This window comes from Bos taurus, chromosome 2, assembly GCF_002263795.3.
Source record: "Bos taurus isolate L1 Dominette 01449 registration number 42190680 breed Hereford chromosome 2, ARS-UCD2.0, whole genome shotgun sequence".
NCBI lineage: Eukaryota > Metazoa > Chordata > Mammalia > Artiodactyla > Bovidae > Bos > Bos taurus.
The window spans coordinates 43,585,044-43,602,716 of record NC_037329.1 but is presented as its reverse complement, the minus strand read 5'-3'; the positions used below and the strand labels follow the sequence as shown (position 1 = coordinate 43,602,716).

At 41.4% G+C, this 17,673-nt stretch overlaps 1 protein-coding gene across 5 annotated transcripts in view; it reads left to right on the top strand.

Annotated features, from left to right (window-relative positions):
- Positions 1-17,673, top strand: part of FMNL2 (formin like 2) — a 332,616-nt gene that overhangs the window by 263,981 nt on the left and 50,962 nt on the right. For all 5 annotated transcript variants that reach the window (NM_001206821.1, XM_010802031.3, XM_005202499.5 and 2 more), the window contains 3 exon segments: positions 5-113; positions 3,942-4,018; positions 5,724-5,817. In NM_001206821.1, the coding sequence (NP_001193750.1) occupies positions 5-113; positions 3,942-4,018; positions 5,724-5,817 (280 nt within the window).

Here is a 17,673-nt window from a genome sequence, read left to right as displayed (position 1 = left end):
GTAGATACAATACTTTGCCAAGCAGAAGAACCCTGAAAAATTCAAGATTAGTGAGTAAGAAAGATGACGTGCATGTCTGTATCATGTGTTTACGTGCCATCATGAATTATCAGGTATGTTTCTGTTTATAATCCTTAAAAAAAATCTGAAATCATCAGACTCAATCTTGTTCTCTTTGGTATCTTTGTATTTCTATTTGAAGTAAATATCAGGATTTAATGAAATATTTTAGAGAAGAAAGGTCTGGTTCCTTCTACTGCTCATAATTCATTACCCTTTTAGTTAGCATTTCTGATGTGTAATGCATTTAAAGGGAAGACATTTTCCTCTTCCAGTGGTAAGCTTATCTAGATTACTTGGTAAGTGTTTTTGACTATTAGAGACAGAGTAAGCCACTGGTCTGGGGCAATAATGGAACAACTTTGGAACCTGGGAATGAGTAATCTCACACACTGCGTAGGTCATTGCTCCTCAAAGAGTTATGTGAGGACAGGCAAGGGATTATGATTACTGTGTTGGACCCTGTGGTTCCTCATCTTCATGAGAAGCACTTAGAGGATGCTTGGTAGAAGAGCAGAGTCCTCCTTAGATGACTGATACAGACTGTCTTCACTCTGAGAATCACTGGGAGTTACTAATTACAGTACGTGGGATTAATCCTAACGACAGAGTGGGAATTAGAGCCTGGAGTATCTACGGTGAGCTGAAGGGTCAAAAGTATAGTTATAAAATCAAACCATGGCTGAGAATTTAGACATGGTTCAAATAAGAAAATAGGATTTTATCTCCACTGACACAGATTCTATAGATGGATCCAAATAGAAACCGATGGTAAATACACAGATCAGTATTAGAGTTCAAACCCAACATAAACTTGCCAGATGAAATTTAAGAAGGGAAACATGCATTTATTCTCTCAGTCAATTAATTTTTTTGAGCATTGCCCAATAGATCCTATTCTAGGTGTAGGGAACACAGCAGCAAAAAAATAAATACCTCAGGGAACTTACTTTCTATTGGGGGGAGATGGTGATAGACAATCGGTGAACTATATACAGCACTCCAGATAATATTAGTGATGAAATAAAAGCTGACACTTACACAGTGCTTCCTACAGTCTAGAACTTTAAAACCTATTACTTAATTTAAGCCTCAAAAGAGTCCTGTGAGATTAGTAATATTACTCTCCCATGAGGGAGGAAACTGAAACACAGAGAAGTTAAGTATGGCTATAAGTGGTGAACTCGGCTTTGAACTGAGGAAGACTGGCTCCAGAGAACTAAGTCCTGTAGAAAAAATAATCAAGAAATAAGAATAAGTGCCAAAAATGCAAGTTCATTTTTAAATAGGCTAGCCAGAAAAGTGTCACGGAGAAGGTAACATTTATGTAACAACTAGAATAAGGGAACAAGGTAAGGAATATTTAAGAAAGAAAATTATAGTCAGAGAGAAGGGCAAGTGCAAAAGTTGCTGAGGTAGGAATAGGTCTGGTGTGCTCAGGTCAGTTTGGCTGGATCAGAATGAGTAAGTAGAGAGGAGCAGAAGGCGAAATCTGAAGTTACAGAGGGGTCCTAATTATGTAGGGCTTTAAGTCACTGAAAGGACACTGGCTTCACGCTCACTGGAATGCTGCTGAAGCATTCTGAGGAAAAGTGTGACTTGATCTGTCACTGGAATTTAGCATGATCCATCTGGCTTCTTTGTTAGGATTGACTCCAGGGGGCAAAGACAAAAGGAGGTAGACCTTTTAGAAGGCTGTTGCATTAGTTTAGGTGAGTGTTGATGGTGGCATGAACCAAGGTAATAGCAGCAGAGGTGATGAGAGGTGGCCAGGCTCTGGTTTTGTTTCGGTGGTAAGGACAGTAGCAGTGGGGATGTGGTGAGGCGTCAAGGACAGCTCGCAGCGGTTTGTCCTGGGCACCTCTGAGATGGAGTTGCCGTCTACTAAGCTGTGGAAGGCTCCAGGATGAGCAGATTTGGGAGACCTTATTAGTATTCCAGTTGGAGAGATGTTAACTGTGAGATGTCCATAGACATCTAAATCAGATCAGATCAGATCAGTCGCTCAGTCGTGTTCGACTCTTTGCGACCCCATGAATCGCAGCACACCAGGCCTCCCTGTCCATCATCAACTCCCAGAGTTCACTGAGACTCACGTCCATCGAGTCAGTGATGCCATCCAGCCATCTCATCCTCTGTCGTCCCCTTCTCCTCTTGCCCCCAATCCCTCCCAGCATTAGAGTCTTTTCCAATGAGTCAACTCTTCGCATGAGGTGGCCAAAGTACATCTAAATAGGGATCTTAAATAGGTGGTCAGAAATGCCAGTCGGGAGTTCAGGGTCTGGAGGTCTGGGCTGGAGCTACAAGTTTGAGAGTCAGTAGATGGCCTATAAAGACGGGGGAGTGAAAGAGATCAGCAGGGATAGACAGAGAAGCAAAGAATGAGCTGAGTCTCAAATAACTTTGGGCACCCTGTTTAAAGTCAGAGAGATGAGGGAATACTAGCTAGTCTGACAGGGAAGCAGCTGAGAAGTAGGAGCCAGGTCCAGGAGAGAGAGTGGTTGGCTGTGCCCAGTGCTGCTGCTGAGTCTTGTAAGATGAAGTTATGGCATGGGCTCTAGCAAAGTGCAGGTCTTGGATCATCTTGATACAGTTTCGTTGGAATGGCGGGGATGCAATGCCTGATGGACATGGTGTTGAGAGAGAATAGGAGGAGAGGAATTGGAGACCATGAGTGATTTAGAATTTTGCTGTAAAAGAACAGCAGAAAAATGAGACAGTGGCTGGACATAGGTTGTAGGGTCCAGAGAGATTCTGTTTTTGTTGTTTAAGATAAAAGAATTTGCATCATGTTTTTTATGCTAATGGTAATGAGTCAGAGAGAAAAATAATGATAGGGGAATGGGACAATTGCTGGAGCATATGATGTTCTTCGGTCTTCCCTGGTGGCTCAGATGGTAAAGAATCCACTTGCAGTGCAGGAGACCTGGATTTGATCCCTGGGTCGGGGTAATCCCCTGGAGCAGGGCATGGCAACCCACTTCAGTACTCTTGCCTGGAGAATTTCATGGACAGAGGAGCCTGGTGGGCTATAGTCCATGGGGTCACAAAGAGTCAGACATGACTGATAATGTTCTTGAGTAGTGAGAGGGATTGGAATCAAGAGCTCGAGTCGGCGAAGGGCCTTAGACGGGCCCATGGAGACTTCATCTTTGGGAAGAAGTAAGGAGGGGAGCCACAGATCTGTGTGGGTGTATTGATGCGGTGGTGGGAGCTTTTGGAAGTTTTTTTCCTAATTGCTTATGTTTTCTGGGTGTAATTGGAAATAAGGTCATGAGCTGAGAGTTTGCAGAAAAAGGAATAATTCCTCAGCTTGGCAGAATTGAGAATGATTCTTGATCTTTTTACTGAGCTTTGTTCATTTTATAGAAGGACGAGGTAACATGCCTCAGAGCAAAGCAGGTTTTCCCTAGGCTTTGGGTCCTAAGAGCCATTGCTGATAGAGAAGGGATTAGAGGTGGTGGTTGTCAACCCTGCTGTGTAGTGAAGTCAGCTCAAAGAAATTCACATGCCAGGGCCCCATCCTTGAGATTCAGAATAAATTGACCTGGAGTGAGTCCCGGAGAGCTGGTGTTTTGTTTTGTTGACTTTTCCAGGTGATTTTGCCAAATAGCAGGATTGAGATCACTGGCCTGGAGCCTTTTCATCATTTTGATAGAGACACATATAGTTTATTCATAGAGAATGGGAATATAGTACCTCGATAATAGCATCATTCCTGAAATAGAGAAATGTGTGCAGACACTGTGCTAGAGACATAAGTGTACTTATGATGATATAAAATTACATTAGATAGAAACTTCAGGTTTTTGCTTTTTAATCAACATTGACAGTTCTCTCAAATAACTCCTAATGCTTTGTTTTTTCCATACCCGTTTCAGTATGGTTTCAACATGGTCATGTCTCACCCACATGCTGTCAATGAGATTGCACTAAGCTTGAACAACAAGAATCCAAGGTAAGCTGGGTTCATAATATTCAAATCTTAATCAAACTAGGGACAGCAGACAGCTCGTCAAGAATCAAATTAGAGTTTGGAAACTTTCAAGAGTGATTTTTTGAATTTGGATTGCCAGTAGACTCCTCGGCTAAGTAGAATTTTCTTTTCATCAACATTACAGTTTTACATGTGGTGGAGTTGAGAAACTGGTGACAACTCTGGCCCTTCTCTTCAAGCTTTCATTCCTCTTGAGGCCTGGTTCTCAGCATCCTTGCAAATTTAGCAAAACTTGGTGAAGAGCATGAAGCTGCCAGGTTGTCAGGATTGGATCCAGGAGAGTCTTGATTCAGCCCTAGCCACACCACTTGGTGCTGAAAGCTCACTACAACTACTACTGCTTGTCCACACTTCATTTGCAACCTTTTCACATGTAACTTTTATTACCAAACCAAACAGAAAACACCACAAAACAAAAATAACTGCATGCAGGTTTCTTTTCATGTTCCCTTTCCTATAAAGGCAAGTGCCATATACTATTCATTTCACAGATTACCTCCAAAAGCCTGTCTTCATCAATTTATTTTAGTTAGTATAATGCCTTTTCTGTTCTAATGCATGTCTAGTTTCACACTGTTACTCCCTTTTATCAGATCTCTCTGACAAGATTGCACATCTGAAAACTGTTAATTCAGCTAAAAAATGTGATTAGAAGTTACAGCCTTTGTGATTGAAAATGCAATGCAAACTGTAAATCCTATTTAAATGTTGAATATTATTATTTCATACTTCCCCTGATGAACGCCTCTGCAACTTTGTGCTTGCTTCCTTAAGTTTACTAGAATCCCAAGTAGTCATGCTTCTTTGTCTCTCTATCTGACACTGAGGGAAGTCATTATTCATTTTTCTTAAGACAATTGATACTGTGGGTTTTCAGAATGGTCTTTGTTTAGAGGTTGGCAATAGCTTTTATTCCAGAAAAAAGATGAAATACTGAAGTAATCATACTCTGAAGCAGTGATGCTGTCCTTGACATTGTGTTTGAAAACTTAGATTGTATCTCTAAGGTTTTCCTTCTAAAAATATTTTAGATGAAGTTTTATTTTCTTGAGTCAGAGAAAATATTCCTGTATTAGCACAGCTGTAAGCCAGCTCCTTTCAGATCCTGTATGGAAAGAAGTAGTTTTGGAAACTTGCATTATCATGGAAGATTTGTATGGAGCCACTGCAAATTAGCAGATTTGCAGTGTATTAATACGACATTGATTCGGTTGATTTTGAACTTTTTCAGCAAATGTTATTATATCTTTAACTCCAGAACCAGAGAAAATATTTATCCAATGGGTGATTTTACTGAAAATTCTGTGTTTCCTATCTTCTTTAACTCATTAAAAAATACTTTTTCGACCATATTACACGGAGTCAGTTGATGAAAGAACAGAAAGACTTAATCTTCTCAGAATTAATTTTCATTTATAAGTAACTTGTAATCCTGGGAGTGGGAAATATGCCTTGCAAACTTGCTACCCCAGAGAAGACACATGTGTAGAAGATCGTAAAAGTTTTAAAATGTATGTGTTTTTAATATAACTGTGCCTTAATTAGTAAACATTTAAAAAAATACACTGGCAAATATTTATTATCATATTCATCTTGGAAGGAACAGCTGACTCATCGTTCATTCACTTTCACTGATTTGTGAGTTTTTTCCTTCTTGTTTTGACAGAACAAAAGCCCTTGTCTTAGAGCTGTTGGCAGCCGTTTGTCTTGTCAGAGGCGGGCATGAAATCATTTTATCAGCATTTGACAACTTTAAGGAGGTAGGATATTCTCATCTTAAAAAGTATGTTCACATAAGCACCTTATGTTTGGACATCTTTGAACAGAATGATTTACCTTTTGTGTGTGTGTGCGTGTTATTGAAATAGAATTGACACATAATAGTTTCTTGTGTACAACATAGTAATAGTAATTTGATATTTATATATATTGCAAAATGATCACAGCAATAAATCTAGTTAATGTCCACCACCATGGTTTACTTTTTATTTATTCTAGGGCCCAAAGATATAATTGTTAATTTTCTCAAATGTCACTCAGGGAGAAGTCTAAATATCTTAAATGGAAGCATTAAGCTTTCTTGGCTGTCCCATTTCCAAGAAGAGTTAAAAACTCTTTGTAGCACTGCTTTTCCTATGGAGAATATGAACTAGCCAAATCTGAAAACTGGTTTTGTTAAACGTATGTGGTTTTCATTATGGTTGTTACTTGAGCATCCACCTTGTACATTTTATGAGCTCTTTCATCATAGTTACTTTCCTCAAATCATATGTATGATCCCTGCTTTGCTAGATGCTATGAGGAACTGATCAAATAAATACAGACACTGATTTTTAGCAGTTTGTAATCTTAATCAAGCAGTCCTGTCACATGAAAACGATAAACCAATGGACATGCATGTTTGAAATGGAAACTAAATGACTACAAATGAAGAAACAATTACACACAGATAATGTGACCAGGGATTCTGAACCAAAATATCAAGACATCACAACTGAAATTATAGCCAGTTTCCTTTGGTGGTGGCATGCAGCATTCTATAGCCAAGAGGGGTGCCTGCCAACTCCCATGTATGTGTCTAACATCTGAGGCTACTTTGAGGTGGGACGTGACAAAAGTAATGGACACTTGGAGCCCCAGGTTATAAAAACAGGAGCATCAGCCAAGGTGTGCCTTTTATCCTGGTAATGCCATCTGATTTCAGATGCTTCTGCTTTAAGAGCCAAGCTGGATGAAAAATCCAGATCTCAGAGGGACTTCCAAACTCTCTCTCGTCTCTCCTGGGACCCTCTAGAGTAGAACACAACTATTCGGAATATTTATTGAGGACCTACTATGTGCTGGCGGCTTGTCAGATACAACATGAAATTGTTTGGTTCTTATAGACTAGTGTTAATATCTCCATGTCATAGGAGAATAAAATTTCAAATATATCGTTTGCCCATGGCCCCATGGTCAGACAAGCAGAAGAGCTGGAGTTAAGATTTGGTGCTCCTGATTTTGAACTTCTGTTTTGGGTGATGGTTGGACCTGGTTGTGTATCAGTATCCTGAGACAGGACCTAGGAGCCCGTGCTCCCGCTCTGCTCCCTTAATTGGATTCACTACCGCAGCTGACAGGTATACTAATGACTGACACACAATCCTCTTCATGGGCTGGTGAGCTTCAAAGATGCTTCTGTCAACAGGGAAACCGGTCCTCCTGCCTCTCTATTTACATGGCCTTCCTCCCCCGCTGTCACTGCCTTTAGATTTTTATATTATCCATTTTGCTAATTCCAATCATGGACAGAACCTAATACTGTCTTTTTCTGTATTCAGCCTTAGTAGTAAAAAAAATAACTGGGTTCTAAGAAAATGATGAAGAATAGTAGTAAATCTTTAAATTCATATTCTGGCTTCCAAAACATATAGAGTCTCTTTTTTTAAAAAATAAATTTATTCGTTTTAATTGGAGGCTAATTACTCTGCAACACTGTAGTGGCTCTGCCATACATTGACATGAATCAGCCACGGGTGTACATGCATTCCGCATCCTGAACCCCCCCTCCCACCTCCTTCCCCATCCCATCCCTCTGGGTCATCCCAGTGTACCAGCCCCGAGCACCCTGCCCCATAAAACACAGAGTCTTGAGAGATAAGAATGTGTGAGTGCTTGTCTGTGAATGTTTTTATTATGTCATAAACAGGATGTAAAACATGTATTTATAAATAAGGAGCTATGTGGGTGGATGGGTCTAAAATGAAAGTAAAACAGCATGTGAAGCTAATAGAACTTGAAAATCTTTATCATTAGATCATATCACATGCTGAAAAGTCTTTTCCACGCTGGAAGCACTCACTATACAGTTGTCAGTGGGCTTCCTTGGGCTTCCCTGAACAGCTCAGTTGGTAAAGAATCTGCCTGCAATGCAGGAGACCCTGGTTCGATTCCTGGGTTGGGAAGATCCCCTGGAGAAGGGATAGGCTACCCACTCCAGTATTCTTGGGCTTCCCTTGTGACTCAGCTGGTAAAGAATCTGCCTGCAATGTAGATATAACTGTTCTAATATTAACAAGCAACTGATTATACTGCAGATCAAATTATGCCTTGAAATTATAATTGTATAGAGTCAGTATTTATTGAAACCAGCAAATCATGAGATGAATGTTAAATTTGTTTTCTCTTAGATAAGGTAGAGTGCCTTTCTTACACATAATACAAAAGACTTACAGAATTGAGTTTTAACTGTCTGGTATCAGAATTGTATATGGTTTAGCCATTTAGGGCATTATGTGTACTCAGTTGAGAAAAACAAAAAGTAATCCTAAATCTTATAGCTGGTTAGTAGTACAGAGAACTAAGTTTTGACTTTGAATTTGTAGAGCTTTAACTCAGCTTTCCCTCATTTGTGTAATTTCTTATGAACGATCGTGGGTGTTTAAATTCTGATGTCTCCTTGGGCCAGCAGTTGCTTCTCAGAGAAAACAAACCATGTCACATGGGAGTGGGGACAAGGACAGTGCTGGTTCTGTGTGTGCTCTTGGCTTGCGCTGACCTCAAGCTGTGGTGTTCATGTAGACAGGCCAGGAGAAGGATTATCCTAATAACCAGAAACTACATTCTTAGGGGTAGGTGAGAAGAGCATCTACTTATTTATCTGTTCAATCTCAGGTTTGAACATTTATGTTAGTTTATGTTGATCTTTGTTTTAAAAAAATATAATGCCACCCACAGGTCAGTATCTTCTGAATTTCTTTTCTCTTTTGCTCCTATCTTTATGTGAGGGGATTTTTCCCCCCCATATATGTCACAGTGAACAGTACATTCGTTAATCATTTTAGCAAAATGTCAGTGAAATCTTGGGTTTAGGGAGGTTTGGGAGGCAGTTGTTCCTGATTAGGAAAAGTTGTCCTTATGGTCTCAGATGCCCAGTGCAGGTAGAATCTTGGTCAATGAGAAATGCTTATTGAGCTATAGCAGAGAGAACACACAGCCAGCCACCAGAATCCTCGGGAGGAGGACCATGGCAGGGTCTTTACCCTCAAGAAGATTGTTTTTCATGCTTTTATCTCATTTAGTAAGTGGGATTCCATTCGTCTCCTTAAAGAAAAATGAAGGGATTAACCCACCAGTTGCAGACTGGTGGGCTTCAACATCAGATATTGATATCTATTTTTGAAGATAAAGTAATGTGCATTAGAGTGTCAGACCCTCTGGGCTTGGATCACTGTTAGAACATAGCTGAGCGTACTGCTGCAATGTGGCACCAGATGCTGAGAGGATATTTAAAGACTACACATTTTAAGTATGTAGCACAGTTTTTTTCCTCTCTGCTTCTTGAGCCAACAAATCCATTCTCTCCTATTTCACTACCACTAATTAATTCAAACATAAATGAAAAGAAAGTATCTTTTAGCTTTTGACAGATTTTAACATGTGATTACATTAATTTCTCATATTTCAGTTAATATTCAAAATCCAAGCAAGTGTGATTTTCTGTGTTTTTGCAGTGAAATCTTATGGCTTGTCTTACAATATCTGAAGTATATATTTTAGGAAAATAGCACTTCCAGTTTAATGGTATCTGACGGTGAGAAGGGTTTCCCTGGTGGTTCAGTGGTAGAGAATCCATCTGCTAATGCAAGAGATGCAGGAGAAGTGGGTTTGATCCCTGGGTTGGGAAGATCCCCTGGAGGAGGAAATGGCAATTCACTACAGTATTCTTGCCTGGGAAATCCCATGGACAGAGGAGCCTGGCGGGCTACGGTGTATGGGATCCCAAAGTCCGACTTGACTAAGCAGGCACGTGAGATGGTGGGAAGGATATTAACCCAAGACCTTGCTTTTAGTGGGTTTGGAGGTTTGGGACTAAGCCTGACATCACTGAGCAAGCACATATATCACCCTAATGTTTATCATAATAAATAAGTTTTAATTACATACTTTTTTTGTAATTACATAACTTTGTAATTACATAAATTACATAAATCTGTAAACATAAGTTTACAGATAGTAAACTTGTGCCAAGTATCATTTGTGACATGACTGAACCTTTAGTCATCTCTTATGCTCCTTGAATTCTTTTCCCTTAAAAAGTTTTTTTTTTTTTTAAGTAAAAGGAGTTAACACATCTGGTTGTGATGTTGAAACATCTCGTGAAAGTTTATGGTCCTGAATTGAGGATCAGGGTGAGAACAAGGAGTCATCTGTTTTTTCTAATTTAGGCACGTAGAAGGACAGAGTGCCATCTTCCCTAATTGATGCTTTCTTAGTTACCTAGCAAAATATGTTCATGAGCATTTGGTCTACCAGAGAGAAGAAAGAATACATCTGAAAGTAAAGGTTGCTGTGTTGGTATTTACATTAGTTCAGGGTCTTGTTTACAAGAAGCAAAAACTGAGCCTAGCAGTGTCTAGGCTAAGATTGGAAGGATGGGTTGATTGGAAGGATGTCAGGAAATGCACAGAGCTCATAAGGAGCCTGGAGAAACAGGCCTGGAAAATAGGCAGGCATTCCTAAAAGGTCGCTGGACTCAGGCTGCGACCTTGAAGCCTGGACACCATGAACACTGTTTGGGGTTCTGGTCGTACTTTTTCTTTTCTCTCAAAGGACATGGGCCACAGCTAGCAACCCACTGGGTCATAAAGCTACACTTACTGGTTAAGGACATCAACTGGCCTCCACTTTGGAGTCAGAACACTATATTTAATCCAGTTTCCCTTAGGAACCCTGAGATCGCCTACCTAGACCTTGCTCTCCTCAACTTTTCTTAGTCAGCCTATTTCTTTTTGCTATATTCTTTGATGTAGCTGAGAAATTGCCTTTAAGAAAGTGTCCCCAAAAGTTGGTCAAAAAAAGTGTGCCTGTTTGGAATCACAAGGAAAAAGTACTGAGGCCGTGCAGACTCTGCAGCAGAATAGCTCACTATGACAGTAATAATAAAAATTCTCTGAGGTCTTTGAGCTACCCACTTCCCCAGACTGCTGGAGGGTGCACCTGGAATTCATCAGGATTCCAGATCGATTATAACTGTGTTCTCATCTGCTTCCAAAATGACAGCATCTGGCTTTAACAAATAAACCTGAGGCCTGAGTTTGGTTATTAAAGGCCCAACGCCTTCCCACTTCGGACCTTCCAGCACAGATAAATGGAGCCTTGTTGAAATGAGTCACTTGAGGCCACCAATTCTCTTGGACATAGCAGTCTTGGCAGGAGCCATTATTTTTTTCACCTATTGCTAGAAGGCTTGCTAAGTAAGCTGATGTGGTTTAGCTACTGGGCATCTGAAAGCACTTGTGCTGCACATGATTATGTTGATTTAAGAAAGCCTGTCAAGTTTTATTTACAGTGGACCCAATTGGGCAGGAAGGAGAGCAGACATTTTGGTGTGCTTCCAGCATCCTTCTGAATTTAATCCCGTCTAATCTAACCTCTCAAATATTTGAAGGGGGTAGGATTATAAACCCAGCACAAGCCATCCGGATAACTCATTCACTGGTAAAATTCTCAGCATAGAGGGCAGGGTACTTAGTTTTTTCAGTCTCTTCTTGAGTTATAAGCAAAGTAGTTGTTCAAATCTCAAACTCTGGGAGTGATAGTTCTAGAGCATGTGTGTATTTCACCCTAGCAGGCCAGAATTAGGTCAGTCTAATTTACCCGGACTCTTCTCCAGCCTGTCCATCTTCCAAGGATCAGGAAGTAAAGTCACCGTGATTGTCTTTTGGACTGTGTGTTCACTGTGGCAGTTGTTACTTGTTTGTAATAAATTACTCCGAACTTAGTCTTCTTAGGCTCATGGATTCTGTGTGCCAGGAGGTCAGGTTGGGCATGTCACGGTTAATTGTCTTTGGTCCTTTGCATCTAGGGTCTCATCAGGGAAGATCCGATTGACAAGGCGGGGTTTCACTTGGAGGGTTTTTCGCTCTTATGTCTAGTTTCTGGGCTGTGATGACTCAAAGGCTGAGTTTGTGAGTCAACCAGAGTTGCCTGCATGTGGAACTCCCTGTGGCTGGAGCTTCTTGTGGCCTGACAGTTGGCCTCTAACAGGGAGTGTCCAGGAGGGAGCAGCTGCAGAGCAGGCATTCAGAGAGCCAGAAGTCACAATGTGTCTTTTGAACTTTCCTCTGAAGTCATCAGTGTTGCTTTTGCTATGTTCTGTGGGTTACAAGCGAGTCACTAAGGCCAGCCCAGATGCTAAGGGGAAGGCAATGACTTGACTTCTTGATGGTGGAGTGTAAGGGTCATAATGCAGAAGAACATGTGGGTGGAAGAGTGTCCTGGGGTCATCTTTGGAAAATACAGTTCACCTTAATAACTTTTTGATAATTTATCCATTTAGCTGCTCCTCTTCTACTTTTTCTTTTTCACCCAGTGTAATACTTGGTTTCTCCTCAGAACCAAAAACTGTGTAAACTTTTTCATTGGAGAGAAAAAGAATGGTTATTACTTTTTTTGGAGGAGAAAGGAGCCATTTATATAGGGTTTCTGAGCCCGTGGTAATGAACTAGTTGCTTGTCTATCATCTCGGTCTTTATTGTGGAATAAGGAAGTGCAGGCTGGTATCCTGCTGAGAATCAAGGGATGAGTCATGCTAACTTGTAGGAAAAAAATTATGAGCATTTGCGTGCCCCTATCTGTCAGAAACAATGATAAACATTGGAAATAAGAAAATAAGTATGACCATTAAGAGTTCTACCCTTAAGAGGGAGCATCCCAATCCAATTAAGGAAACCAGTATTTCTGTAGTCATTGCTCTAGGCTGTATGAAGGTGAATGCCAGGTGCTTTGCAAAAAGAACAACAACTAACCAGGAGGAGGAGAAGGACAGAGGGCAGATACGGGCTCTGAGCTGAAAGCTCATCCTGAAAGGGGATGCTTCCTATAGGAAAGGGTGCCTGAGCTGAGTTTAGGATGAATAAGAATTAACCAGGTATATTAATTTCTTGCCACTGTTGTAACAAATTGCCACAAGCTTTAATGGCTTATAACAACACAAATTTATTATTTTGCAGTTCTGTTGGTCATATCTATATAAAATATAGTCTATAGGGTGGTGTTCTCCTGGGGAATCTATTTCCTTGTCCTTTTCGGTTTCCAGAAATTGCTTCCATTCCTTGGCTCATGGCCCCTTCTCTTCTGGCCTCCTTCCTTTAATGACCATTGTGATTATATTTGGCTCACCCAGATAATCCAGGATAATCTACCCATGTCCATATCCTTGGCTTAATCATATCTTCAAAGTGCATATTTCCTTACACATAAGGTAAATAATCACAGTAATAGGATTAGGACTTAGATATCTTTGTGGCCTACCACATCAGGTAAAAATGTCATTTGATGTGAAGAACGTGGCATCTTCATAAAACTTCAAGGACTTTGTGTGCTGCGTGCTTAGTCGCTCAGCCCTGTCCAACTCTTTGTGACCCCATGGACTGTAGCCCACCAGGCTCCTCTGTCCATGTGCATTATCCAGGCAAGAATACTGGAGTGGGTTGCCATGCCCTCCTCCAGGGGATTTTTCCCAACCCAGGGATCAAACCCAGGTCTCCTGCATTGCAGGCTGATTCTTTACCATCTGAGCCCTTGGGAGCCCTCTAGGCCTTTAGTTCACCTTCTGTCTCCAGTCCACCTTAAGTCCAGTCTTACAGAAGGTAGGGTGTGGGAAGAGAACAGGTGGGATAGAAAGTTATGAGCAGATCATGAAAGCAATCCCTCATGACTTACTCCAGAGACTTCCTATTGCCCAGTGGCCTAAGGTCACACAAAGCAGGTGATATATTCCTCACTCTTCTTCAAGCAGGGGATGTTTCGGTTGACTCTCTCAGTTAGTAAAGAACTGGCTGTAACATTTAGCTGCAGAAGTCAGGTGGGTGGACCCAGGGTGAGGTCAGGTTGACAGAGTAGGCTGTGGGTGGGGTCTGAATTTTCTTTCAGACACTTTGACATTCATATGTCCAACTCCTTGGGCCTCTTCCTCCATTGACAGTTGTCTGCTCCCCCAGTGGTTGTATTCATTCATTTCTAACATCTTCAGGACTTTCCTGGGATGTGGGCCTGGGAAAGCTTCTTTTTTTTTTGAGTTAACAAAAGTACAGGAGATGATGATACTTGGGTCACACAGTGGTAAAGAATCTGTCTGCCAATGTAAGAGACTTAGGAGATATGAGTTTGATCCCTGGGTCAGGAAGATCCCCTGGAGGAGGAAATGGCAACTGCTTCAGTATTCTTGCCTGGAGAATCCCATGGACAGAGGAGGGCTACAGTCCATGGGGTTGCAGAGAGCTGGACATGACTGAGCCCACATGCACAAGGCAGATTATCATGATTTCTGGTGAGCATTTGTAGAGATGCTTTGCCTCTCAACCTGACTTTAATTAGACCCTTGTCTCTCTCCACAAGACTGAATGCAATTTTGCACAACAGGGATCTTCATCTTCTATTTCACTTGTAGCAGCCACTTAAAAAAAAAAAGATAGGGTGTTGCCTCCTTGTTTTTATGCATGTAAAATGCCATTTCTTAAACCTGTGCCCTTTGCCAACTGTAAAGCAGTTGGCCTGCATGCCCTGATATTATATTCTAGGAAAGTAATGAAAGATCTTGAGAGAAAGCAGCAAAAGCTGTATATTATTGCTTTAAGGCCCCAGAGAATCTGAAGCAAAGGCTGGCTCAGGGCCCTCCACATGGATGTTTCACTTGGGAGGTGTTTCTTTGACATTGAGATGATGCTTTGGGTGTGGGTACATAAGGATGGTATGAAACACTCTGCTGTGTGTTAATAGAATTGAAGTCACAACGCTCTAACTTTGGCAATATCATCACCAAGTACCATTAGAATGTGAATTTTCAGTTCCTGGTCAGGATTTGGTTGTCATTTTGGCATTTTCTGCAGAGTAACGCTAAAGGATCTTTAACCGTAGGATCTCTTTGGTTTCTTTTTCTATGTGAAAGCTGCTGCTACTAAGTCGCTTCAGTCATGTCCAACTCTTTGTGACCCCATAGACGGCAGCCTACCAGGCTCTGCTGTCCCTGGGATTCTCCAGGCAAGAACAGTGGAGTGGGTTGCCATTTCCTTCTCCAATGCAGGAAAGTGAAAAGTGAAAGTGAAGTTGCTCAGTCGTGTCCGACTCTTTGTGACCCCATGGACTGCAGCCTTCCAGGCTCCTCCATCCGTGGGGTTTTCCAGGCAAGAGTACTGGAGTGGGGTGCCATTGCCTTCTCTGCTATGTGAAAGCACTGCCGCCTTATTCTCTCTCTCCCTCGCTCCATCCTGACTTGCATAGTAAGGATATATATTCCGGAGAAGGCAATGGCAACCCACTCCAGTACTCTTGCCTGGAAAATCCCATGGATGGAGGAGCCTGGTGGGCTGCAGTGCGTGGGGTTGCTAAGAGTCGGATACGACTGAGCGACTTCGCTTTCACTTTTCACTTTCATGCATTGGAGAAGGAAATGGCAACCCACTCCAGTGTTCTTGCCTGGAGAATCCCAGGGACGGGGGAGCCTGGCGGGCTGCCGTCTATGGGGTCGCACAGAGTCGGACACGACTGAAGTGACCTAGCAGAAGCAGCAGCAGCAGCTGCTTGCAGTCCAAGGGACTCCTTGCAGATCTCCTTGCAGTCCAAGGGACTCTCAAGAGTCTTTTCCAACACCACAGTTCAAAAGCATCAATTCTTCAGCACTCAGCTTTCTTTTTTTTTTTCTTTTTCATAAAAAAAAAAAAAAAAAGGATATATATATTTTCAGCCTGTATCTTAGGACTTAAGTATACTTTAGTATTCTACCTTTGGTCTGGCTGTTTTTTAAGTTGTTTTAAATAAGTGGAACTAGAAAGAATTGCTTTTGAATGTCAAACAATTTTGAATTATAGGTTTTTTTAGTTGTTGTTAAGTCTAGGTTAAGCGGTGGCTACACCAAGACATAGGACCACATGAACCATCTTACTAAATAAGCTTGTAGATCCAAATAGAGCTGTTGAAATAATTATGAAAGTGTTTGTAAAAAAAAAAAAGATTTGTTAACTAGGAAAAGACAAATCATATTTATGTATCTGTGTTTATATATGTTGTATGTACGTACATGTATTATGAGTAACAGTAGAAAGATTATTTAGCTTAGTAATTAGTGATGTATGTGTGCTTAGTCGTGTCCGACTCCTTGTGACCCCATGGACTGTAGCCTGCCAGGCTCCTCTGACCATGGGATTCTCTAGGCAAGAATACTGGACTGGGTTGCCATGTCCTCCTCCAGGGGATCTTCCTGACCCAGGGATCAAACTCGTGCTTCTTTTGCCTTTTGATTTGGCAGGCAGATTCTTTACCACTGCACTGCCACCTGGGAAGCCCATTTATGCATAGTAGTAAGCCCTAAAGAGAAGCCAGTGAAAGAGTTTGGAGTAGCAGAGTTGCTTTCAATTTGCCTGTATGTTTATTTCTACTGCTTGCAATGTTTGAGAGGTAACATTTTGTCTCATGTAGCTAAATGTCCCTGTTGTGCAGAGTGGGATTTTCCCTTCCAGGAACTTTCCATTTGGCTTCCTCTTCAGAAAACGAAGATCATGGCATCTGGTCCCATCACTTCATGGGAAATAGATAGGGAAACAGTGGAAACAGTGTCAGACTTTATTTTTTGGGGCTCCAAAATCACTGCAGATGGTAACTGCAGCCATGAAATTAAAAGACACTTACTCCTTGGAAGGAAAGTTATGACCAACCTAGATAGCATATTCAAAAGCAGAGACATTACTTTGCCAACAAAGGTCCATCTAGTCAAGGCTATGGTTTTTCCTGTGGTCATGTATGGATGTGAGAGTTGGACTGTGAAGAAGGCTGAGCGCCGAAGAATTGATGCTTTTGAACTGTGGTGTTGGAGAAGACTCTTGAGAGTCCCTTGGACTGCAAGGAGATCCAACCAGGCCATTCTGAAGGAGATCAGCCCTGGGATTTCTTTGGAAGGAATGATGCTGAAGCTGAAACTCCAGTACTTTGGCCACCTCATGCGAAGAGTTGACTCATTGGAAAAGACTGTGATGCTGGGAGGGATTGGGGGCGGGAGGAGAAGGGGACGACAGAGGATGAGATGGCTGGATGGCATCACTGACTCAATGGACATAGGTCTGAGTGAATTCCGGGAGTTGGTAATGACAGGGAGGCCTGGCGTGCTGCGATTCATGGGGTTGCAAAGAGTCGGACACGACTGAGTGACTGAACTGAACTGAACTGTCCTTTCTAAAGATGCTCAGTTGTCTTTTGTGTAACATCTCTCCAAAAATAAAGGCATGGATCATTGCCACTTTTTTTTTTTTTTTCCAGGACTAGTAAGGCAGAATTCTTTGGAAGTTCTAGGGAATTGTTGAGCAAATTTCTTATCAGAGAAAAAACACTGTTGTAAGATCAGGAGTGTGTGACAGAAAATAAAAGCATGATTTTTGTCCCACAAAATTTCCATTGCTTTGAAAAAGACAGGACTGACTTTAATAGATACTTAGTTAAGGACCAAATGTGGGCTAAAATTAGCTATAACTCAAAACTTTTAGAGTTGTGTTTATATTTAAATTTTTATTCCATTTTATAATTTAAGCTAAAGTTTTAGTTCTTTTTGCCAATGAATATGCTGATTGACCTTGACTCCCTTTCTG